General features: G+C 46.8%; 1 protein-coding gene across 5 annotated transcripts in view; it reads left to right on the plus strand.

Moving 5' to 3' along the window:
- Nucleotides 1-575: 575 nt before the first annotated feature.
- Nucleotides 576-24,445, plus strand: part of LOC146813471 (uncharacterized) — a 269,121-nt gene continuing 245,251 nt past the window's right edge. For 2 of the 5 annotated variants that reach the window (XM_085620245.1, XM_085620244.1), the window contains exons 1-2: nucleotides 660-847; nucleotides 16,285-17,288. In XM_085620245.1, the coding sequence (XP_085476371.1) occupies nucleotides 16,391-17,288 (898 nt within the window). In that variant the 5' untranslated portion in view covers nucleotides 660-847; nucleotides 16,285-16,390. Of the gene's footprint in view, nucleotides 848-16,284; nucleotides 17,289-24,445 lie in introns of all 5 variants that reach the window. The other 3 variants (XM_085620246.1, XM_085620248.1, XM_085620247.1) reach the window with 2 other exon arrangements.

Raw genomic sequence — 24,445 nt, forward strand, 5'->3', positions numbered from 1 at the left:
ATGGCCGTGACGTCAGGGGGCGGTTCGGGGGACGAGAAAGAGCGCGAGGACGCGAGCTGGCGGTTGTGTCTCCCGCTGCTCCTCGTGGGCCGTAACTGTGGAATTAATCAATAAAAGGCTGAGAGTTAATCACATCTCTGTCTTGCCTCCCTCATTACTCTCACTACAGGCCCCCACCTGAGTGCGGAGGCCCTTCGTGAATGAGGCCTCGTGTGTTCTACCTATACAGTGTAGTCCCTGACACCATTTGTGTAAATTTTCATATTTATATGGTTTCCTCGTCTAAATTTCTTGATTTTGCTCACGAGAAAGTGTCACTCATGGAAGTTGAATGTCACTCATAATTGCACTGAAATTATGAAAATGTCACAAAATCTGAAACCTTGGCAGCTATGAGTGTCTACGCTCCACGCACGCGCAGTAGGCACATGTGTGATCGCAGAGGCCTTTCGTTTTCAACCCCTGTCACTGTAAATGTTCCGTGCTCGGCGCACGCGCAGTAGACGTGTACTACATATCCGTTCCGTTTTCGTCACGTACCCCTGTGCTCTTCGCATGCGCAGTTTGTGCTTTGCGCATGCGTAGTCGGCGCGCAGCGCCATCCCTAAAGATGTATTCTTCAACCAGCGCCCATGCCTACCATGAGGCAGTGTCTGATCTCCGCGCATGCTCAGTGGGCGCCTGATGTTTCGGGGGAGTGAGGGGAGGTGTATCCGGGCTTGGGGTGCAGCAGTCACCTCTGTTTCCACCCGGGACCGTGCAGACCTTCATCCTTAGATGGGCCATAGCAGGCTTCTTCTGCAGCGAGAGGCCCCGCGGCCCGGGGGAGAGGCGTCTGGACGGGCAGGTAAGACACGTCTGTGGGGCCGGCACTTGGGCTCATTGCCTGTCATGTTTTCCCGCCGGGAGCATGGCCCAGGGCACGAGGCGGCCGCACACGAGCACCAGGGTTTTGTGTCTGTAGGCCCGGGACGGTAAGGGATGTGCCCAGAGTCACAGGGTGTTGAGTCGGCGCCGGGACAGCTCTGTGCTGACTCTGCGGGGCTCCCAGTGCAGCTGGCTCCTGCCCGGCAGGGGCCACTCATCTCGGTGCCGAGGGGCGCGGAGGGGGCTTCTGCTACAACACTCAACCACTACCATGTGGGGAGGCACACCCGAGAGCAAACTCACCCTTCTGCAGGAGCAGCATGTCCTCTTCTCCATCCTCAGCCTCTCACTTTTACTCCTTCTCTAACTCCTGACTCACTTCCAGCGCCCTCCCTCTCTTCCATCCCTGTATTTGTTTCACCCTCCCATGCTTCCATTCCTGACTTTGTTTCACCCTCTCACTCTTCTATCCCTGTCTCTGTTTCACCCTCTCACTCTTCTATCCCTGTCTCTGTTTCACCCTCTCACTCTTCTATCCCTGTCTCTGTTTCACCCTCTCACTCTTCTATCCCTGTCTCTGTTTCACCCTCCCTCTCTTCGATCCCTGTCTCTGTTTCACCCTCCCTCTCTTCGATCCCTGTCTCTGTTTCACCCTCCCTCTCTTCGATCCCTGTCTCTGTTTCACCCTCCCTCTCTTCGATCCCTGTCTCTGTTTCACCCTCCCTCTCTTCGATCCCTGTCTTTGTTTCACCCTCCCGTGCTGCCATCCCTGTCTTTGTTTCACCCTCCCATGCTGCCATCCCTGCCTTTGTTTCACCCTCCCAAGCTACCATCCCTGCCTTTGTTTCACCCTCCCAAGCTTTCCATCCCTGTCTGTTTCACCCTCCCATCCTTCCATCCTTGTCTTTGTTTCATCCTTCCTCTCTTCCATCCCTGTCTTTGTTTCATCCTTCCTCTCTTCCATCCCTGTCTTTGTTTCATCCTTCCTCTCTTCCATCCCTGTCTTTGTTTCATCCTTCCTCTCTTCCATCCCTGTCTCTGTTTCACCCTCTCTTCCATCCCTGTCTTTGTTTCATCCTTCCTCTCTTCCATCCCTGTCTCTGTTGCACCCTCTCTTCCATCCCTGTCTCTGTTTCACCCTCCCTCTCTTCCATCCCTGTCTCTGTTTCACCCTTCTTGTCTCTGTTTCACCCTCCCTCTCTTCCGTCCCTGTCTTTGTTTCACCCTCCCTGTCTTTGTTTCACCCTCCCTCTCTTCCGTCCCTGTCTTTGTTTCACCCTCCCTGTCTTTGTTTTACCCTCCCTCTCTTCCGTCCCTGTCTTTGTTGCACCCTCCCTCTCTTCCGTCCCTGTCTTTGTTTCACCCTCCCTCTCTTCCATCCCTGTCTATGTTTCACCCTCCCTCTCTTCCATCCCTGTCTATGTTTCACCCTCCCTCTCTTCCATCCCTGTCTATGTTTCACCCTCCCTCTCTTCCATCCCTGTCTATGTTTCACCCTCCCTCTCTTCCATCCCTATCTCTTCCATCCCTGTCTGTTTCACCCTCCCTCTCTTCCATCCCTGTCTGTTTCACCCTCCCTCTCTTCCATCCCTGTCTATGTTTCACCCTCCCTCTCATCCATCCCTATCTCTTCCATCCCTGTCTATGTTTCACCCTCCCTCTCTTCCATCCCTGTCTATGTTTCACCCTCCCTCTCTTCCATCCCTATCTCTTCCATCCCTGTCTATGTTTCACCCTCCCTCTCTTCCATCCCTATCTCTTCCATCCCTGTCTGTTTCACCATCCCTATCTCTTCCATCCCTGTCTGTTTCACCCTCCCTCTCTTCCATCCCTGTCTGTTTCACCCTCCCTCTCTTCCATCCCTGTCTGTTTCACCCTCCCTCTCTTCCATCCCTGTCTATGTTTCACCCTCCCTCTCTTCCATCCCTGTCTATGTTTCACCCTCCCTCTCTTCCATCCCTGTCTATGTTTCACCCTCCCTCTCTTCCATCCCTGTCTATGTTTCACCCTCCCTCTCTTCCATCCCTGTCTATGTTTCACCCTCCCTCTCTTCCATCCCTGTCTATGTTTCACCCTCCCTCTCTTCCATCCCTGTCTATGTTTCACCCTCCCTCTCATCCATCCCTATCTCTTCCATCCCTGTCTGTTTCACCCTCCCTCTCTTCCATCCCTGTCTTTGTTTCAACCTGCCTTTCTCCCATCCCTGTCTGTTTCAACCTGCCTTTCTTCCATCCCTGTCTTTGTTTCAACCTGCCTCTCTTCCATCCCTGTCTTTGTTTCACCCTGCCTCTCTTCCATCCCTGTTTCACTCTCCCTCTCTTCCCTCCCTATCGTTGTTTCACCCTCCCTGTCTTTGTTTCACCCTTCCATCCTTGTCTTTGTTTCATCCTCCCTCTCTTCTATCCCTGTTTCACCATCCCTCTCTTCCATCCCTGTCTCTGTTTCACCCTCCCTCTCTTCCATCCCTGTCTTTGTTTCACCCTGCCTCTCTTCTATCCCTGTCTGTTTCACTCTCCCTCTCTTCCATCCCTCTCGTTGTTTCACCCTCCCTGTCTTTGTTTCACCTTCCTTCTCTCCCAACCCTGTCTTTGTTTAACCCTCCATTTCTAAGCTTTTCTCCAGATGCGAGGGCTGCCAGCGCTTACCGTGTTTTATGGTGAGTGTCACTTATACTTGTAACTCAGCTCTCTTAGTCATATCAGACTGCTCACTAGTGCCAGAAGCTTCTGTTTGGCTTTTGATCGTCTCTAGTCTCTAGTGAAGTTTAGTAGTCAAGGCACACTCTAGACCAGAGGTCTTCAAACATTTTTACTCTGAGCACCCCCTAAGCAAATTGTTTTGAGGTCGGCCGCCCCCCCCCATCCCAAAACTTTATGACAAGGATTGGGGGAGTGGGGGGGACATGGCTGCGTGCAGGGAGCGGGGCTTATGAGATGATTTCAGGAATACTTTTTCTATAGCTTATGAATTGCACCAAATATGAGACTTATAAAACAGCAAATTCAGCAAACAAAAACAGATATCCCAAACAAACTGCTCCCCATAATTGGGGTGTTGTGAGCCCCTCACACTCTTTGACTCCAATGCAACTATACCTGCTGCACTAATAATTGCAGTCCTGAGTAGCAGGCTATCTCCTTTGCCTTTTTTACCTCTTCCCCTCCATGATGGATCATCACCTCTGTCCTAATGCTTGAAAGGACAGTAAGCTCTGATGCCCCCTTTTTTTTTAAAGGTAGACAGTCATAATTGTGATGCAGTGGGCCCCCAAATCCCTGGGCCCCAGTCCTGCTGCATCTGCTCCTTTATGATAACCAGCAGTGGCCACTTACACACTTGGCAGCAGTACCGGCTTCACTAATGAATGTCCCTTTAAAAAAAACAAATACACTTATATTGTCCCCTTCTTTGGGGTATCTCTCTGAAGAAGCGGTCTCTGGCCATTTGTAAACACAAAAATGAGTCCGCATACAGTGCTCCCTATTCGTGGCCTTCTCTTTGAATATCTGTGAATCTCGCTCCTTTCCTCTGTCTCCTAGACCATTACTGTGAGGCCCCAAGGATCGAGAGGATTAGGGCTCTGCATCTGAATGCAACCCTGCTGGCCCTCTACCTGCCACCACATGGACTCAGCTTTCACAAAATACTGCCCCTGAATGGTTAATACTGAGTTTGAGATGCCTCTGCCTGAAATCGAAGTGTGGGTGGTAGTGCAGAAAATTAAAAAAGAAACAATGGAATTATGAGTTTCTGCAGCAGCAGCGTTTTCCACATAATTATCAGTGTACTGCATTTGCTACATAATCTGCAGATTTCTGATTCTAGCTCAAACGGAACAAAAGTTACTTAAAGCTTGACAAAGTGTTCCGGAGCAGTGGAAGGCCCTTTGCAAAGATTGACTGGTAATCTTGTAGTTGCTTACTACTGTATTTGGGTGCTACACTGGTACTAATGAGGTGAAATATTTCCCTTGACAGCGTTACCGTGAGTTAAAATGACAAAATAATGAAGTAATGCTAACCACAAAATGTGGCGCATTGTGCTGCATAATTTACCTTTTTTTACTGCATAATTTAGTCAAACCTGCCGCATAATGTTGTCCTCCTCTGCTGAATAATTCCAGTGGATCTGCTTAAAGCTTTATGGTGGCAAAGATCTCTTATTTTCAAGATGTAATGTAAAGGAGTTATCAGCTGGGATCTGGAATAGTGGAGACACTTACAAAAATGTCTGCATTAGATACAGTTTGATTACTTATTACTAAAAAGTATGCTTTGTAAGAACTTGTTTTATCTCAATCACTGCATCATTTTGCAGCGGCCTAGCTTAGAGTATGTAAATACTGTTTTAAAATAATGACTTACATATTCACAGTGCTTTCTGCCACAGGCTGGGACCTCATAGCACTATATACAGGGCCATTGGAATTATGCGGCAGGAGAAGGCCAAATAATGCAGCATGGTTGACTAAAGTCTGCAGCAAGCAAAGGTGAATTATGCTGCATATTTTGTGATGGCATTACTGCACTATTTTGCTATTTTTACACTTGTTAACATTGCCCTGGCCTTTATTGCCCCTCATAAGTACCACATTAACACCCACATATAGCAATAAGCAACAAAAAGGTGACCAGTCAACCTTTAGAAAGGGCCTTCCACTGTGAGGTAAGGTGTTGCTGCATTTTTTAATCTGCAAATTATGCAGCAGACAATGGATTATGTGGCAAATGCGGGAAAACCATAACTATGCGCTGAGAGTGCAGGGTGAGCGTGAAAGTGAAGGGTGAGAATGAGGTGTGAGTTGTCTGAATGCAGGGTGAATTCCCAGACACTTGAAGTTAATCAGCATGTTATTGATGGGGGGGGGGGGGGGGGGTAGGGTTTCAGATATGTTAAACTATTGCTATTATGGAATTAATCAGGGACTCGAGAGTGAAGGAAATAAATAATGTGCTGATCCTGCAACAATCTTCCAGTCTTATGATTAGGGTTGCCAGCTCATTATTTTGATGTTGCAGACGGTACAAAAATAAACAGTTACCCAAAGCCCTGTTTTCAGCACTTATCTGTGCGTACTTCGAAAAGCAAATATAAAGCACTTTTAAATGTGTTCTAGGGCTGCCTGAATGTTTCATGACTGAAGATAAAAGGAACAGACAAAGTCCAATTACAAATGAATACATACTTTTTTATTTAAGACCCCATTTAGTGTCAAAGCAAGGTCTTTGCAGGCTCTTTAAACATACACGGCTGGCATTTTTTCTATTGTCAACCCTTTTTAGGTCTCGGCTAGCGTGGGCTGCGCAGTCTCGCTGGCGAGATTTAATGTTTGTATGTATTTTCTGTAAAGGGCTTTAAGCCCCGCCCCTCTTTTCCATTGGCTGGCGTCACCGTTTATGCTAAACGGTGGCCAGCCATTGGTAAAGAGTTTTTCGTGACGTGTTTGTTCGGCTTTTTCAGACGGTCCACTTGGACGGGCTCGTCTGATTTACGTGCGTCGTGAAAGCTTTCTTATCTTTATGGGGCCATGTGTTTAAACACATGACCCCAAAAAGACAAGCTCCTCAGTGGCATCGGGCAGAGGGACTGGAGGTATTAGAGACCGGTTTTTGAGGGCCTAGTGGTGCCGCTGGTTCGTCAAAAACAGTCAAGCTGCCTGGGGCTTATCTCTGCTGTCCCTCCCCCTCCCTTACAATCAATCATGGGGCTCTCTCAGGAAGTTCTAATTATGGGCTCCTTTTTATATCTCACTGACTTCTAAGTCGTCTCTAGGCGCTCTACGATGGGCGTGTGAGATTTCGAACAGGTAGTAATGTCTTTACAGCTTTTGCTGAGGACCGCGGATTAAAATACGCCAGATTAAAATATGCCGGTCGCATTAATGCATGGATACAACACACTGCTACAATAATTTATATTGCGCTCGGTGCCTCAGAAATGTGGCTTTGTGGCAGAGGGGTGGCTATATATAGTGCACCAGGCGCAGTGGCACCGGGCAGAGGGGCTGGAGGTATTAGAGACCGGTTTTTGAGGGCCTAGTGGTGCCGCTGGTTCGTCAACAGTCAAGCTGCCTGGGGCTTAGGGTGCAAGCACACCAGATGTGAGAAGGGAGTGAGAAGAAAGGAAGATTAAAAAAAAAAAAAAATCTCGGGTTCCTGTGAACATTTCCCTAGAGTTGCTTTTGGTTGGGTTAGTCCTGTGTGGGAAGTGTGACCACGTGGTGCAACTATCATGATACGGACGCAGCGCTTAGATGTGCGGCAAATGAAGACATGTGAGAGATAGACATTCAGTCCATGGTTTTAAGGATGCCGGCAGACTTGATGAGGAAGGAATATGAGTCTCACTCGACTGACGTTGTCTGGCCATGGAGGGTTCAAGTGGAGCAGTTAACGACCTCTTTAAGACCCCGCTCATTCACACGGATATCAGCATTATACATCTAGGGCTTGGAGCATGAGGCGCTCGGGGAATGGGTTCTGATAGAAGCTCTTTGCCCTGCGCCTCACTTTCACATCCGGGGCGTGGAGCATGAGGCGCTTAGGGAACGGGTTCTGCTAGAAGCGCTTTGCCCTGCGCCTCACTTTCACATCCGGGGCCTGGAGCATGAGGCGCTTGGGGAACGGGTTCTGATAGAAGCGCTTTGCCCTGCGCCTCACTTTCACATCAAGTCAGGCTGTTATTTACAGTGCTTAGAAACAGAAGCACGGGATGAAGCGCTATATGTTTGCATTATCGCAGCATAGAGCGCGCAGAACACCCCGGTGTGCACTCGCGGGTTCCTAGACCCTGTTTAAAGTGCCATCTGTGGCACGTAGGCACATCCGAAGGCTGTGGTGATGACAACTTTCCACTTCCAATGACGACAGACCGGGCTTTGTATGAGGGTAAGGGTTGCACTCAGGGAAGTAGAGCTGTTATTTACAGTGCTTACAAACAGAAGCGCACGGGGTCTTGGGGAGAACAAGGCAATGGCAAGCACTTGCTTTAGGTATGTTTAGGGGCACAGCAAAGATAATTTGATAGAAGGAAAAGAGAAAATTAGGAGCCATGCGACTATAAGAGCATTTGCATAAGTAAATGAAACGTACATAGAAGAACGCATTGATCAAAGATTACAGCGGGCGCTCGTCATCTGCGCGAAGCGACCCTTTCAACATTTAGAGGGCGGGTGGAAGTTTGATTTGCAGAAGATCACACGATGCTTCAGTGAAAACGCGGACCTCGTCAGGCGCACCCTTTGAAATGTACCTCAAGCCGGGCTTCGTATTTTAATTTTCTAATATACTATGTTACTATCTGCGGCACAATTAAATTAATTAAAAACTTGGCGGTGGGTGAGTCCAAAATTGATGGTGCTCCTAAGAAGATTTAAAACCTCGACCAGTGTCTGCGTCAACGTTTCTTTAATTGTTAGCACTGGCCTAATGACCCCTTTACGCCTGTTAACCTCATGTGATTATAAAAAAATATATATTAAAAAATACTAGTGGGCTTCAATAGAGATACTTTTGGGCAACCCTGTTCAGCCGTCATTTTTTTCTCTCAGACTTTTATATAAAGCGAACTTGACCTGAAGGTATCAGAGCACTTTACATGAGCACCTTTTGCATTACAGACGGACACATTCATTTTCTTAGGCACCGGGAGATCAAGAGATTTGCCCAGAATCACACAATGTTGAGCGTTGCAGCCGAGACTCGAACCCGCTTCCGCTGCTTCAAGGTTTCCCGCTCTCGTCGTCAGGCTACAGCCTCGCTGCCTTTCACAGTTCGGACGTTGAAGCTCACACCACAGCCTACAGCATGGGACAGTGTGGCGGTTGGTCCGCTCACTTCCCAACCTACTCTCTTCCACTGTTAGTGAGGGCATGTTTCCCCGAGTGCTCATCTGCCTTAAAAGAAGTGCTCTTCAGTGGCAGACCATTATGGACAATACTTCGGCAATGTTTTTTCTTTCCACTCTTTATTCTTTTTAGTTAGCCTTTTATGTTTTAAACCATAGCTTCAGGAAACAATAATTCAAGGCTAGTAGTGCCTTTGCTGTGCACTAATATGAATCACTTCCCAATTATGCACCTTAAAACTAAGACGGGTTCCTGTTCCTGTTATATGTACATCCGCTCGCTAGAAAGTAGCTGTTATCATAAAAATTATCTGTGAGTCGTTTTTTAAATTTAAAAATTGCATTGCAAGCATATGGCTCCAAGTTTAATTTTTTTTTGTTTAAACATTTTTTTTTGTTTTCTTACCAACATACCAATACACTTCCCACAAGTGCCCAAGCAGCTCACCAAAAATTAGTACATACAACATTTCAACCAGTTATGCATTGGAAAAGTTACCCGTCCCGCTTGGGCCCCCCCTCCCACTCCCTCCCGCAACCCTTGTCAGTGTGCCCCCGCCTTCCTATCCTCCCTCTGATGTGACCCTCCCCATTACTATGATACATGTAGGGGTATTCAATCCTGTCTCTGTCAGCTTGGGCGTTCCCCTGGGTTATGGCTCCACGTTTAATGCGCATGCTTTGGTATTTTTATTTTTGTGACATATGCTTCTAATAAACAGTAATTAAAAAGTAATCCTTTCAAGTAACCTTTGCACCAGCCTACCTGGCATATTGGCTTTACCATTGCTTGTTGACGGTGCTGCCTAATCCAGAGGGCCTTTGCCCCTATTAGTATTGTGTGTATTTCTTGCTCCTATGGCGTGAGGCTTTTTACGTGACTGTGCGTGCCCTCTCGCCTTCTTTATGTGCATGCGCTGTGCCTCTTCATCACTGAATCCTGCATGGAAGGCTGGGCTTGTAACTTCCCTTCCACCCATGTGAGGGTGCTGTGGTCAGGGCCCCCACATGGGAAGGAGTGGGTCACACCCTATCGGTGGCCGCCCTGCTTCAACAAAAGTTATGTACATTTACAAGCCCATTGCGCCGCCTTTGCATCACTTTCAGTGACGCACCAGCAGCGCAATGAGCTTTCCCATATTTACAAGGCCATGTGAAGTCACCCAGAGTGACTTTTCATGGACTTGGAAATATGTTTCCTTGTTTTCCTTATGTTCATAAACATTTGTAAACAACTGGCGCATGCGCAGAGCGGGAGCAAGCAAGGGAAGGAGTGGACACAGGAGGGAGCCGGAGAGAAAAGAAAGGAACCCGGGAGTAATGTCACGTTGGCACTAAAGTCGCCCTACATTTATAGTGCACCTTAGTACTCAAAGGAGGCAGTGAGGTAAGGAGAAACCAGGGGAAGGAGAGAAGGAACTGGAGAGAGGGAACCGGAGAACCCGATGTAATATGTCAGCAGTTTGCATAGATAGTGCTTATGCCACATGTAGCTAGGGTCAGAGCGCTGCATCTGAAGGGAAGAGGTACACAGAAGTGACGAGGGGAGCATTTCACTTTATGTAATGTATTTGCTTGTATAGTGCTTATTCCGTTTAAGACCTCTTTAAAGCGCTGCAATGCAATTGAAGAGGGAATGACAGGGCATGGAGGTGAGGGAATACTCTAGTCTAGAGAATTGGAGTAGGGAACGTGATGCTACGTCACACTGCTTGCTTGGCTGGCGTTTAACCCCAAACTGCTCCAGAGCATCTAGAGGGACAGAGCTGAAAGGAGGGGACATTATGCTTTGTTATACTGCTTCCTGGTATGTGCAGCGCTTCTGCCAACCCTATGCGGCTTCGTGGCTCAGACCGGGACGGGAAAGAAAGGCAGGACATTAATGAAAGAAAGTGGGCATGAGTTACAGAAAGATCTTGGAAACAGGAACTATAACCCACGGAGTTGTTTTACAAGACTATAGCATTGGGTGAAAGGCGGAGTCCGCCATGTCCATGAACTGGAAATTCCACACGGATGTTGGCAGTGTATTTGGCTTCAAAGCACTACAGTCTAGAAGAAGTAACATAGCAGCAGGTCTGCATGGACGAGAAGAGGGTAAAAAACGTGCACTGCCGCAGGTTTGGGGGTGCACACCTTGTCAGCCTGCCCCCTAGTGTCCAGCGCTCCCCTGCCTGCAGTCATTGATTCTCCTGGCTGTCTAGCAAACAGCGTTTAGCCGCGAATAGTAAAGCCACGGAATATAAATCCATTCACAGAGGATCAATCGTGTACTGGCTAATAACGGATTCAGCTGCCAATAGTGTAAAGTGTTTCTTCCAGTGATTAAAGCTCCATCTTCTGGTACTTTAAGCGCTAAATCGGGTGCTGCTCATCAATCAAATGTAGTCTTCCTGAACGTAAGGTGTTCACATACACAGCACAACCTCTGGGGGCAGGCCACTGTCCTCCCAAGGACGGATGTAGGAGTGACGGCTCTGGTTTAGTGAGGAGGACGAGAAACATCACTGAGGTGTAAAAGGCTTGGGCCAAGATCACACAGTGCATCACGTGGTTTCACTGGCTAATGCTATTTTCTAATTCAGAGTCTGTGCTACATCTTTGCAACTCTCTCCCTCCCTAATCTAAACCTGAAAGAAGGCGTCCCCACCACTGCCGAGTCAACTTTTGTTGTTTCTTCACTGCGAACAGCTGCACGCTGCCTTGTGCTCTCCTTATGTGCAGCCCCGGCTGTTTAAACAAGCAATGAAAATGCAATAGGTCTCGCCTTTGATTAAGTTAAAGCCACTTGCTTTGCTAATGGTATTGTACAGCAAAGCAAATGGCTTTAACTTAATAAAAGGCGAGACCTATTGCATTTTTAATGCTTGTTTATAGTCCATTTCATGAAATGCATTTTCACGCTACAGCAGTAAATTTACAATACATATGTAAGGAATAGGCAGAGTCAGGGCCCAGAGGGTACTGCAAAAAGAAAAAAACGAAGCCTCCGGAACCAGTTTCCAAGGGTATGCAAATGGTCTTTAACCTCTTCAATGCCCGTGACGAGCTGGTCTCGTCATGGGCCGCGGTTGCGCTGTGCCCATGACGAGACCAGCTCGTCATAAACCCCGCCCGCTAATGAAACGGCCGGCACAGGGCGGGGAAAGGGGCGGGCACTGAAGGGGTTAAAGACTTGTGAAAAACTCGGGCGTGCTGGAGTCTTAATAAGACTCCAGACACTGCCCAGCGAGCCCCCAGCAGCACACCCACTGACATCTGGCCCCACGGCACTCTGAGGGATTCGGAGTAAATGAAGACAGCCTGGAAATGCAGCAAATGAACATCGTAGCACTTCCAGGCGTCTTCATTTACATGTGCTTGCAGAGGCCTTTGCGCTCCCCTGGGAATCCATCCACGCCCCCCCTCCCCCCCTCCACAAGGGGGCGTGCCCCACAGTTTGAAGACCTGTGCTCTAGACGGAGGTGATATTAATGAACTCTGGTAGACTTGGCAAGGTTACATAACATGCGATGAAAGGTAATGTCTGGCCAGATCTGTGTTTTTTTTTCTTTCTTTTTTTAAATTATTGATCTTTAGTAACATGACAGATAAAACTATTTACAAAAAATATGGGGCACCAAAGAAAACCTAGCAGTACTCCCCACCTCAGGGTCGAGAAATGACCCCAAAAGTAATTTGAGGGTTTGCAGTTGTAGCCATAACAAACACAGTAACACCGAACCCTTTGGCCTATGTTAAGTATATAAAAAGGTTGCCTCATTAGTGCCCTATTGGGAGTTCCTAGAACACGACACTGTGCTCAGGTTTACAAAAAACATTTCACAATTACAGTCATTCTTTTGGGAACAAGTATAAAGTGTCACTTTCTGTTCCAAGGCACATGCACCACTGGGAGTTTCTACCTGCATCAGGCCCCTTAATGAGCATGGCTCGGGAGGGACATTGTGGCATCCGGTACAGGTACCTGCATAGAACAGAAAGGTTCTTTCACCATGGCAGTCAAAGGGAATGCTGCATCACCTGGTCTTAGTCTGATTCGAGGAGGCAGCTGCCACACAAATAGAGCAAATGCTAATTACAGAAGCAATTCACCTAGCAGCCATCGTCCTCTTGGTGTCCATCGGAGGCCTCTGCCCATTGTGTGCGCGCTCTTGAGTTGCTGTTGCACTGGAGCTGGATGTAGTGACACCAGAACAGGAAGGTGTGCACTGGACATAAATAAGCAGCTCATGGACACCCACAGAAATTGTTTGCCTGGTTCTGGAAATGTAGAAGCATGCAAAAATAATGAATTGAATGCCTGAATTAATTTCAGCCACAGGTAATTACACCTTGCGACTTCTGTTTAGACCCAACCATATGCAAATCAGTCTTGACCCTGCTTCAATTGGAACATTCCAGCCCCGTCTGCCAGGCTGTGCCCTACTGAACTGGAAGACAAGCAAAAAAGACTGATTTTGCTATTAATACGGCTCACCGTTTGGGTATAGCTTGGTTCCAGTTGCACAGTGTATATAGGACCCACGTCTGGGCATACCGTCCCACTAGGTCATCACAAGCACTTTAGATATACTTCACTGATGAGACCTAAATATGTCAAAACCTGTCTGATGTTCCTTATGTTTCCACCTGGAGGGCACCTGGTTTGGTAGTTTGGGCAGGACTGTCCCTTTTGGAGCAGGCTGAAGACTGATTTACATAAGGCAAATCTATCATTCGCTCCATCACCATGTTGTGTTTGCAGTGGCCCCCCTAAGTGCAACAGGTATGCCGAGACGTGGGTTCTGTGCTCAATGTGCCATAGTACTATAGCTAAACCGCACTGAAGTGACCCAAGTAGGTTGAAGCTGGTCTGGGGCTGCTTGCATTCCCATCTGGAGGGTACCTGGTCTGGCAGTTCGAGCTGAACTGCTCATATTGGATTGATTCGAGTATCGATGGTCTCTGTCAAGAATGGCACAATGGACTAAAAAAACAATAATCTGAGTGCAGCTCAGAGCGATTGCCTGTGGCTGAGAATAATTCAAGCATTGCTTCCATCACCTTGTTTTTGTAGAGGGTCCTGGTAAGGCACCTGGGGCTGGAAGCGGCAGTGAGGGACTATCTGTTTAGGTTGGGAGGCTTGTGATGCCGGAGGTTTGATGGCTGGGGCATTTAAGCCTCGTGTGTTGGGAAATTAACAGCTGGTATCAGCAGTGCCTGGGCAACGCACTGTGCTGGGGAGAAGCTGATGTGGTCTTTCCTCGCCTCACTGGCATTGCCATCTGGTGTTATGGTCACTGTGCCCCTCTGGGAGTGCACCAGCTGTACTATGTGTCATCCTATACCACAACGCGCCTCCATCTGCATGTTGCCCATCCTGTCTCTTTCTCCCTTTCTCACTCTTTTACTTTCTTTTATTTGTTTTCTCTCATGTAGCAGTTATTGGAAACTGATCATATTTCACTCTGAGAGTTGTGGACTCCTCATCATTGTGCAGGAGAAAGGTCTTTCCTACGGCATTTCCCGTTTATATAGCAACTGCTATCATTGTCCCCATAGCTGGTGAGGTGGTAGTAGGCATTTCCACCATGCACAGAGGTATACCTGGGTGTAGTCTTCAGTCTACTAGAGTCCAGAACTAGGGAACTGTTGGGGGAAGTAATTTCAGAAAGCATCTGGTGCACCTCCTGCTTGAGTCAAGATTTAAGTCCTCTGCGTTGGAAGGACACTGTCAGGCAGACTGTGCAAGCTGGAGGTAGAATGACCCACTTCACAATGTAAAAAGGGTCTTTAACCCCATAACATCCTCCTGTCTCACCTCTCCTATTCTTCAGCTGACAAAACTTTCACTCCTCACACCCCTTTCACTCATCCCTCTCCTTTGGTCTCTTCCTTCTGTCATTTCAGTTCCATTTTTCCCTTTCTCCACCCAACTACCTTTCCCTCCTCTTTCTTCTCATTGTTTCTCTGTCTGTCTCTCTCTTTCTCTCCCAGCTTTCTTGCTAACTTTAGTTCTACTCTCCAACCTAACTACCACCCTCCCCTCTATTTCTCCCCATTGTTTCTCCCCTCCCTTTCTGAGCCTTCTTCATCTCCTCTCTTCACGTCACTTTTCTTCTTTCTCACCCACCTGTTTCTTATCCCTGCTCCTTCTACCCTTCATAATTTTTTTAAAATTCTTTTTATTAACTGTGCTGTTTTCTTCAGACATTACAGAACATTGTTCAAATAGCAAGTGATAGTTTGACACTTCACAATATACTATAAGGCCGGCATTAAACACAAGCAGGACATTCAATTTGGAAACCCAGAACCCGACCCCCCCCCCCCCTCACATCTCCCTGTACTTCCGCCAAGGCCCCCATATCTTTTTCCATTTCTTGGTGCATCCTCTACTCTTATAAATGGTCTCCTCCGCTCTCTGACACCAATCTAGATCCCGCAACCACTGGTCCCGTTGCAGAGGAGCCCGCGCCCCCCCCCAAGCACTGGCAATATTCCTTTTCGCAACACCGGCTGCCAGCGCCAGCCATATCTCATTATGTCTGGACCAGTCAGTAGCCCCTTTAATCAGTAATAGTAACCACCTGGGCTACCGTGGAACCAGCGAGTCCACTACCACTGACATCGTATCCGTGACGTTGGTCCAGAAGGGCACTATCTCGGGACACTCCCACAATCTATGATAGAAGGTACCGTCCTCCCGACATCACCGCACGCATAGGGCCGTCTGACACCTACCTCAAGTATACAAGTGAGTGCAGGGGTAGTACACCTGGTGCCGAATTTTGAGCTGCACCAACCGAAACCCTACTCTTCATAATTGATACTTTTGCTGTTCAAGGAAGCTGCATATTGGTTTCAGCATGTTAGGATGTTGTACTGTTCACAATATTAATGAGATGTGAGGGTGTAAAACACTTGGGTGGTTCATGTCACCATGAAAAAGTTGGCTGATGATGGAGTAATTACTTGGCGGAAGGGGTCTTAGATTAGATAACATATCTAAAGCGAGAGGAATGCTCAATATGCTGTGACATTTCTCCTGGCATGCACAATGTAGGAGGCTATGCCATGTCTTGGCACCTTGTGGATGTGACCTCTCTGTTTAAAAGTGTGGGTTGGAACACATTGCATGTTTGGGGGCACTTTATTTTTTGTAATTTCTAGCATTCTGGGGCGGCAGATTGTCATCACTGTCACGTCTGCTCATCATAGAGTTGTTTGAGGTGGCCTTTTCATATTTCAGATGGTAAAATTGTAAGCAAGTGCAAGGAAATTAGACGTGGTGGCAGTGGACAAAGGTAAAGCCTTAAAGCATTACGGCAGCTTGAAATAAATAATGTTTCCAACGTTGTACACTAGTTTAGGCTAAAGCTCAATCTTTGGGGCCCAAAACGAAAGAGAGAGTGCCCAGTTAATCTTGATAGAAGAACTTATTTAAAATATATTCTCTATATTATCCAATATCTTAGTTTTCTTTCTCACTTAGTTTAGTATGTCCCTAAACTCTTTTCCTCTCCTTGTTTCTTCTTTTTGTACCTTCTTGATACAGCTTTGTAACCTTTAAAATAACTTTCATTCTAGATTGAGAAACGGAAAATGTAAACGCCAATTGTTAGGAAGAATATTTGGAGAAAGAGAGCAGACCAAAGAAATTGACAGATCACCAGTCAAAAGACATCTGCTCTTGATGGATGGCCTAAAGACCCAGGAAGATGCTGTACCATCGAAGGATTGGATGAAGAAAACGGAAGAGACGAACAGAGACCAAGGGGATGATTCAGCATCTAGGAATTGTAAGGAGTCAAGGTACTGGGCAAAGGCTGAGGTAGAGAAAGATGCTTCTAGCATAGATAACCAGCACTCCGCAGACATGGCAAAGATTGATCTACAGGCACATCCTTCTCACAAGGGTAACCAGAAGTCCATGGACTTGTTGAGGATTGAGGTAGAGAAAGGACCTTCTACCATGGACGACCAACAATCCACAGACTTGACGAAGGTAGAAGTAGAAACCAAACTCTCTACAGTATGTGAGCAACACTCAATAGACTTGACACAAATTGAAGATGAGGCAGAACCGCCTTCCGCGGATGACCAAGACTCCACAGAGTCGATGAAAATGGAGGTAGAGGAAGAACACTGTACAGTACATGGCCAACAGAAGGCTGCAGGAGAAAAAGAGTCTTCTGCCAGGGCTAACAAAGGCCCCATCAGATGGGTGAAGATTGAGGTACAGACTTTTGCCGGTGATAACCAAAAGGTCGCCAAGTTGGTAAAGATGGAAGATGCTGATGAGCTATCTTCTGAGTTCACTCAGTATTCCACCGACCTGGTAAAGTTGGAAGCCAGAAAGGAAACCTATTCGGAGGTATGTCAGGATTCGAGTTGCCTCTTGAAATTTGAAGAAGAGGAGGATCCATTGGCCAGGGATAGTTTGGGAGATGTGGACCATGTAAAGACTGAAGAATGCAATGGACCATTTCACAAGAAGTCACCTGGTTTAATTAAGTGGGTGATGTTCGAAACCGAGGGGGACCCATTTTCCAGGGATTCTCAGGACTGTGAAGGAGGAGGGAGAAATGCAGGTAAGGAGTAAAGTCTCTAAGTCACAATATATTCTTTCAGTTCTATATTGTAATTTAACGGTAAGATGATGTACGGAAATAACATAGAAAGCAAGAAGATATTGGACACGTCCTCCAAACAAAGAGGTGCTATCTAAATACCCTACCCATGTATTAACATGCAAGTAGGCTTGGACAAAGTCGCCCAAAATTGGCATTCAGGTGTTTGAGTTTCCCTGGGGAAATCTGGGTAACTTGTGAACCTTTCCAGGTTACTATTTGCTCCAGGATTGCACCACATTTTCTTGTCATGATTTTGTTGTTCCAGACACTTACAGACATTTTACACTTTTTGGGAAGCCCTGTCAAGAAGGCCGTGTCACTAGAGAGCATACCAGTGTTCTCTTTATTTCTATAGCCATGTGGGGAAGGCAGAACCCAGACAGGCTGTGCTGTTTATAACCTCCTGCAGACAAGGGATGCCCGCTGTGCTTTGAGGCTCTTTATAAAAGAAGGACGTACCTGCATTATTTGTGTGTTGTAGCCACAGTGCAAAGAGCACTGCCTGCTATATAATAATAGATCATGGTGTTTTATACAGTACTTTACAGCCTAGCGGGCTTCCAGTCTGTGTTTTCCGACAAGCCGTGCGACCCCGTGAGTGTGAGGAACAGAGCGGAATGGACCGCCAAGATCGTTGACGCCGACTTTGTGAACTCTGCCAAGCTGCCAGTGGACCCCGCTCCTGTCCCCCGCATTGCTCCCGCTCATTCCTGCTTCCAGTCTCACCTGTGGGACTTACGGCCTTGGCGCCATGGCTTCAAGGAATCTAGCATTTCGCTGGAGTCCCGGAGGGTTCTACCTAGTGGGCATATAGGTATAGTGTAAAGACTACTGTCTGCTATGTAGTACTAGATCAAAGTGTTTTATGCAGCACTTGCGGCATAGTGGGCATATAGATATAGTGTACAGAGTACCTTCTGCTATGCAGTACTAGATCACAGTGAATTATGTGGGCATATAGGTGTAGTGTAAAGAGTATTGTCTGCTATGTAGTACTAGATCACAGTATTTTATGCGGTACTTACAGCATAGTGGGCACATACGTATAGTGTAAAGAGTACTGTCTGCTATGTAGTACTAGAATATAGTGTTTTATGCAGTGCTTGCAGCATTGTGGGCAGATACGTATAGTGTAAAGAGTACTGTTATGTAGTACCAGCTGATAGTTATTTTGTTGTATCCTCAGTCCTGGAGACTTTATAAAAACAGTACAGTCTACAATCGATTATGGTGTTTTTTACAGTACTCTCAGCATAGTGGACATATTCATTTAGTGCAGAGAGTACGGTCTGCTAGACGGTTCTTGCTTACAGTGTTTTATGCAGTACTGATAGCATAGTGGTCATATAGGTATAGTGTAAAGAGTACTGTCTGCTAGTTAGTATTCAATACATACAGCGTAATGGACATATAGGGATAGAGAGTCTGTTTGCAGTACCAGATGGTAGTTATTTTGTTGTACCTTCAGCAGTGGAGAGCTTGTATAAACCTTCTGGTGTACAATAGATTATGGTGTTTTTATAAAGTACATATAGCATAGTGGACATACAGATATAGTGGAAAGAGTATTGTCGGCTATGTAGTACCAGGTTGTAGTTATTTGGTTGTACCCTCAACACTGTAGAGCTTGTATAAACACTATGGTCTACAATATATTGTAGTATTTTGTACAGTACTTACAGCCTAGTGGACATAAGATAGGGAAAATACGTTCAGAATTTATTTTTCCCAGTTTTGTGACTGTAGCTCTTCAGTTAGTTAAACACTGACCATCCGCTGCATAAAGAGGACAGTAGCCTTTTTACTATGCGTATAGTCATGTAAGTATTGTAAAGAGGCTCCTTTCCGGAGGCAATTATCACTTTAGAATAAAATAATTCTAGCTATTGAGTCAAGAATTTTCAATTCTATCAAGGACACCAATGCGATGATTATGCTTCTCTTTTTTTATCTACCAGACACAGCAGAAAAGTAATATACGGAAAAATACTACATTTCCCATGAGCCCCACAGCCCATATTCCACCAATCGGGACCCACACAGCCCTATATAATGTTATGGAACCATAGGCCTTCCTATTTCTTCGCGAAACCAACAACTTCAACATAGTGCAACAAACTGACTCAAACATGAGCCAACTTTGTCCAATACGATTCTTAACAGTCCAAGCAGGTACACCTCGATTATCCAGGAAAACCGGAAACCCCCAAAACCACAGGTACACCAGCAGAATCAGCCAGCCAAGCCGAGACCCCGTCTATGCCGGTTTGGAATCCGTGCCTGTGAAATAGAAAAAAGGCAGCTTAACAGTCTGTCTTCTAACAGGACAAACCTATTCCACAGGTGGCTCAATGACAAACATTGATAATGTCATCACATTCAATATATATATATAACAAAGATACTGTAACCGTAAAGTTATATAACACAATTGTGGGTGGGATAATCTTCGCCTCCGTGTCCTTAATGGAATTGAAAATTCTTGACACTATAGCTAGAGGTTTTTTTTTCCATGTCGGGACCGGAGGCTTCGTATTCTGCTTGTTCAAAGCTGAGCCGCCACAACAGATGCAACATCTACAATTGGCTTATGATAAAGCGTTTTCAATGTGGAATCAGAAGACCAGTTAGCAGCCGCCACAATGTTTTCCAGTCTAGAACTGGAAGAAAAATCTTAAGAAGCTATTGCGCCACAAACTGAATGAGCTCCAGAAACAGATTCATCAATACCAGCCTCCCCAAAACTGCAGAGCGAAAATTATTGACAGTTCTATAAGCTAACTCTTGAGAGGCAGGGTGCGACAGGAAATTAACGATCATTTGCACTGTGGTTCCAAAGGGATCAGCACTGTTCACCACACCAAGAAACCCATCGCTTCCACGCCACAGAGTATCTTTTGTGAGTACTAGTTTAGGAAAGTTCTTTTTGATATGGTCACCCCCCACACGTTTTGCCTGGTATCTTATGTGATTCCAACTGAAAGTGCACTGGGTTCCTGCTAACCAGGTCCCCAGTGCCAGATCTCTTTCCCAGAACTGTGTAATTGTACCCCTATTGGCAATATCTTTAGCACCCTCTGTGTCCCTAGTAAATGGTACCCTGGGTATCTAGTGCCTGCGGTTCTAAAGAGAGTCCCTAAGGGTTGCAGTACGAATTGTGCCCTCCTAAGGAACCCCTCACCAAGCTCATGAAAACTTCCACTGCGGGCTGCGTGTCTTGGTGCAGATAAAAGTGAAAGCACAACATGGCACACAGCCTGTGTGCCATGGCTCCAGACATTACATACCCTATAGGTAAGTCACCCCTACAGCAGGCCTTACAGCCTTAAGGCAGGGTGCACTATATTACATGTGAGAGCATAATAGCATGATCACACATGCCCCTGTGCTGGTCAGTTCCATTACAGGGAAGCCATTTTAAAGCATGTGCTGAACACTGCTGAAAACGAGTTCCCCAACTACATGGTGGCTTAACTGAAAAATGGGATGTTTGATAACCCACACTGATTCTAGTGTTGGATTAATTAATACATGCACCCAGAGGGCACCTTAGAGGGGCCCCCTGAAAGCCTAACAGCTCCTGGTGTGCTAACTGACTGATCTTTGCTAGTCTGCCACCAGAGACAGGTTTCTGACCCCTAAGGGTAATGGCTTTTGCTCTCAAGAGGTCAGAAACATAGCCTGCTCGGGGAGAGGGTGTTTACACCCCCTCCCACAAGATGACCTGCAAATTAGCGTTCCAAGGTAGGTAGCTTCAAAGAGCCTGTAGCCCTTGGTATGCAAATCTGACTTCTTTTGCAGGAGAGGATGCTGCCCCCACCTCCTTTGTCCAGAGCCCCTTTGGCAACTGGACAGGCGAGAAAATTAGTCAGATAAGTGTGTCCGCCCTCAGGCTAGTACTACCCCAAAGGTGGACTACTTGAAGTGGATACAACTTTACAGAGTCTGCCATCTTGGTTATGACAAACTTAGGAACTCTGGGGCTGGCTTATGCCCACTTCCTGACTTGGCACCAACCCTGCCGGCCTGTTTGTGGTTCTCAACAATTGTGTCAAAAGATGACTTGTGTTGCAGATGCTGTGTCTCCAAAGCTTAGGAGAACTACCAGCACTTCGCCCAAGAATCAGGAACTCCTGTAGAGTAGCAGAGCTGCTCCCCTTCATCCTGCAGGGAACCCAAGAGACCCCACTCCGGAAAGCGCCTTTGCACCTGTAATTCCGAGCCCGAATTGAAGTGGGCCAACAGTGCCAGCGTTATCCCCCCCCCCAGCCCTCCAGAGTCAAAGCCCACATTGGACTTGCCCAATGTGGACTTCCCGACAACGCCTGCAGTCTCTGTTCACAGGCCCCCTCTTCCGCGACTGCTCCCAGTAAAGAAAATCCGACTCCGCCTAAGGACACCTCTGCACCCATCGTCCCTGGCCTATGGAGAAGAGGAGCAGAGGTGTCTTCCTGCGCACCCCAAGTTAACATTACTGCTTTGAAAATTGCACTAAGTGCCAACTTTTAAAATGTAAAAGTATTTCTCTTGCAAAACTGATCGTATTGATTCTTGTGCCATATATAAAGATACGTGTTATTTTTTATAAATTGGCGTGGATCTCATTGAGTCGCGTGGATCATTGATTGACTGTGTGTGTATTTTGCAGAAGTCTAATACTCCTCTCCCATAAGCCTAGGTCTCCTCGACCACACTAACCCCTGGAAGAGCACCTTGGGACTGCTAGAGCAAGCCCCGGTCCACTCGTAAAAGAATACCTGGACTCATCCCTCAGTACACCTCTTTTTGGAAGTCCATATAAAGAGCCAGCTTCCTACATTGGTGGGGCAGCGGTGGGATACAAGACTAGATATATACGGTGCCACATGGTTAGTAAGCGATTCCACTAAGGAATGCAAAATTGTCATTCGTTTCAAGCGTTTTTGTTGATTTTGATTTGTTTTTTCTAAACTGTTTAAAACCTAGCTGTTAGGGCCTTGTATTAAGTCCCACAGTGACGCTGTTTACATAAAAAAAAAAAAGTTAGTTAGGCCTTTAAAAAGTACTTATAATTTGTTGTACTTTTCTAAAAAGCTCCCAACTACTTTACTACCATGACTGAGGTAGGAGGTCCTTCCCAGGAGCTAAACCCAGGGCCCTACAGCAACATTAAACTGTCCCAACTTAAGTCCCTCTGCCAAACATGGAGACTTACCATGAGTTCTAGATCCACAAAAGGTCGTCTGCAAAAGTTACTTGCAGTAAATTCCAGGACCCTGGCAGGAGAGGAAACTCCTCATGGAGAAGGGGAAGAGGATGCTGAAGTGGATGGATTAGATGATGATTCTAGCAGCAATCCTACTGATAGCAACTTCACTGGGAGTACTTCGATTAGTACCTCAGAAGAGATCGATGGTGAAGATGCAGATCTTCAGAAACTGGTCAGGAGGATAGAATTAGAGCCTAAACTCCTGCCTGTAAAAAGAGCTGAGATGGGCCTAGAACCCATCTCTGGTGGCAGCAAAATACTAAATGGAGATAAAGATAATGCCTTTGACCCTAAGACCCCCAAAGGGCTTCTCCCCAAATATACAGAAGGGGATAATATCACTAATGGTTCACAGTCCTTGAGAGAGCTCGTAGGTTCAGGAAACATAGCCAAAAGTATTGGGGCTCTCTTCTCTGGGACCTGTTCTCAGGAAAGTGTAGGGTTAGGTTCCTGACACTGATTGTGACAGATGCTGAGTCCTATGACCTCATCAAGGGCACCCTGATTGAGGGGTTTGGAGTCACCACTGAGTAACACAGGCTCAGGTTCAGGGTGACTTGAAAATCCCTGAGTCAGACCTGTGTAGATTTTGTAGACTTGTCAGTGAAAACAGTAGGTGACTGATTGAAAGGTAACCATGTGCAGGACCATTATGGGATTTGTAATCTTATTATGAAAGAGCATTGGTTGAGTAATTGTGTTCCTGAGAAATCACATTGCTCCCTGGTAGCTCTAGGTCCACTTTCTCCTCAAGAGTTGGGGAAGAAGGCAGACCACTGGGTCAAGGTAAGGGTAACCAAGAGAACTTGTGGTGGGGTTACCAAAAGAAAGGGGTTGCTAAGTCCCCCCCCCATTCCCCCCCCCCTGGAAAGATGGTGACCAGTCTAAAGATAAAAACAGAGTCTTCTAAAGGCCCCTAAAAACCTATTCAGGAGGGTGGGCCCGAGCCAATAAACAGTCTGAGGGTGGGTACCAGGGTAAGAACTGAGATCCAAAGAAGGCTTGGTGCTTTGATTATAAGGTCAGTGGGCATCGAACTGGAGGTTCTAGCTGTCCCAACAAACAGACGGTAAATGCAGTGGTAAGTCCCCCGATGGATCCTAGGTGAGCCCTGGCAATTGTAGGGAGCTCACTGATGCAACCTTAGTTTCTGAGGGTGGGGTGGATGGAGCTGCCGTGGCTGTCTGACCTAGAAATCTGGAGAAATACAGACAACAGGCTCATATAAATGGGATCAGGGTTGGAGCACTGAGGGCTACAGGTGCAAGTGTCACTATGGTGACTGAAAAACTGATATCTCTAGGACAGTATCTGACTGGTGAGACTTTCACAGTCCTCCATGCTGGCTACTAGACCATGGTACATCCCATGGCAATTGTTTCCTTAGAATGAGGAGGGGGTATTGTCCAAAAGAAGGTGGTGGTATCCTCTGCAATTCCTGTAGAATGTCTGCTAGGAAATGATCTGAAGTCCTCGGCATGGGCTGAGGTCGAAAGAAAGACCTATGCAGCTATGCTGGGTATACCTGAATGTGTGTGTGTGTGTAAAAACAAGAGCACAGTGCAAAGCCCAGGCTGAAAAAGAGGAGTTAGAGCCTGGAATAATGGCCCAACCCCCCAAGAGAAATGGTACGAAGACTTGGAAACCAGCATCTGACCAGACACATGCTCAGGTCCCCCTCTCGTCAGGGAGAAGACCTGTCAGCCTCCAGAGGGAACTGAGCCCCAGGAGCTTGTGTCATATGCAGCACAGCTCCTGGGCCCAGAGGGACTCTCTAGGGAAGGTCTGTGCCAGGGACAGAGGGCCTGTCTCACTCTTGAAAGCTTAAGATTGCAAGCTGCTGATCAGGCAAAGGAAGATGTCAGTG

Source organism: Triturus cristatus, chromosome 7 (genome assembly GCF_964204655.1).
Source record: "Triturus cristatus chromosome 7, aTriCri1.1, whole genome shotgun sequence".
NCBI lineage: Eukaryota > Metazoa > Chordata > Amphibia > Caudata > Salamandridae > Triturus > Triturus cristatus.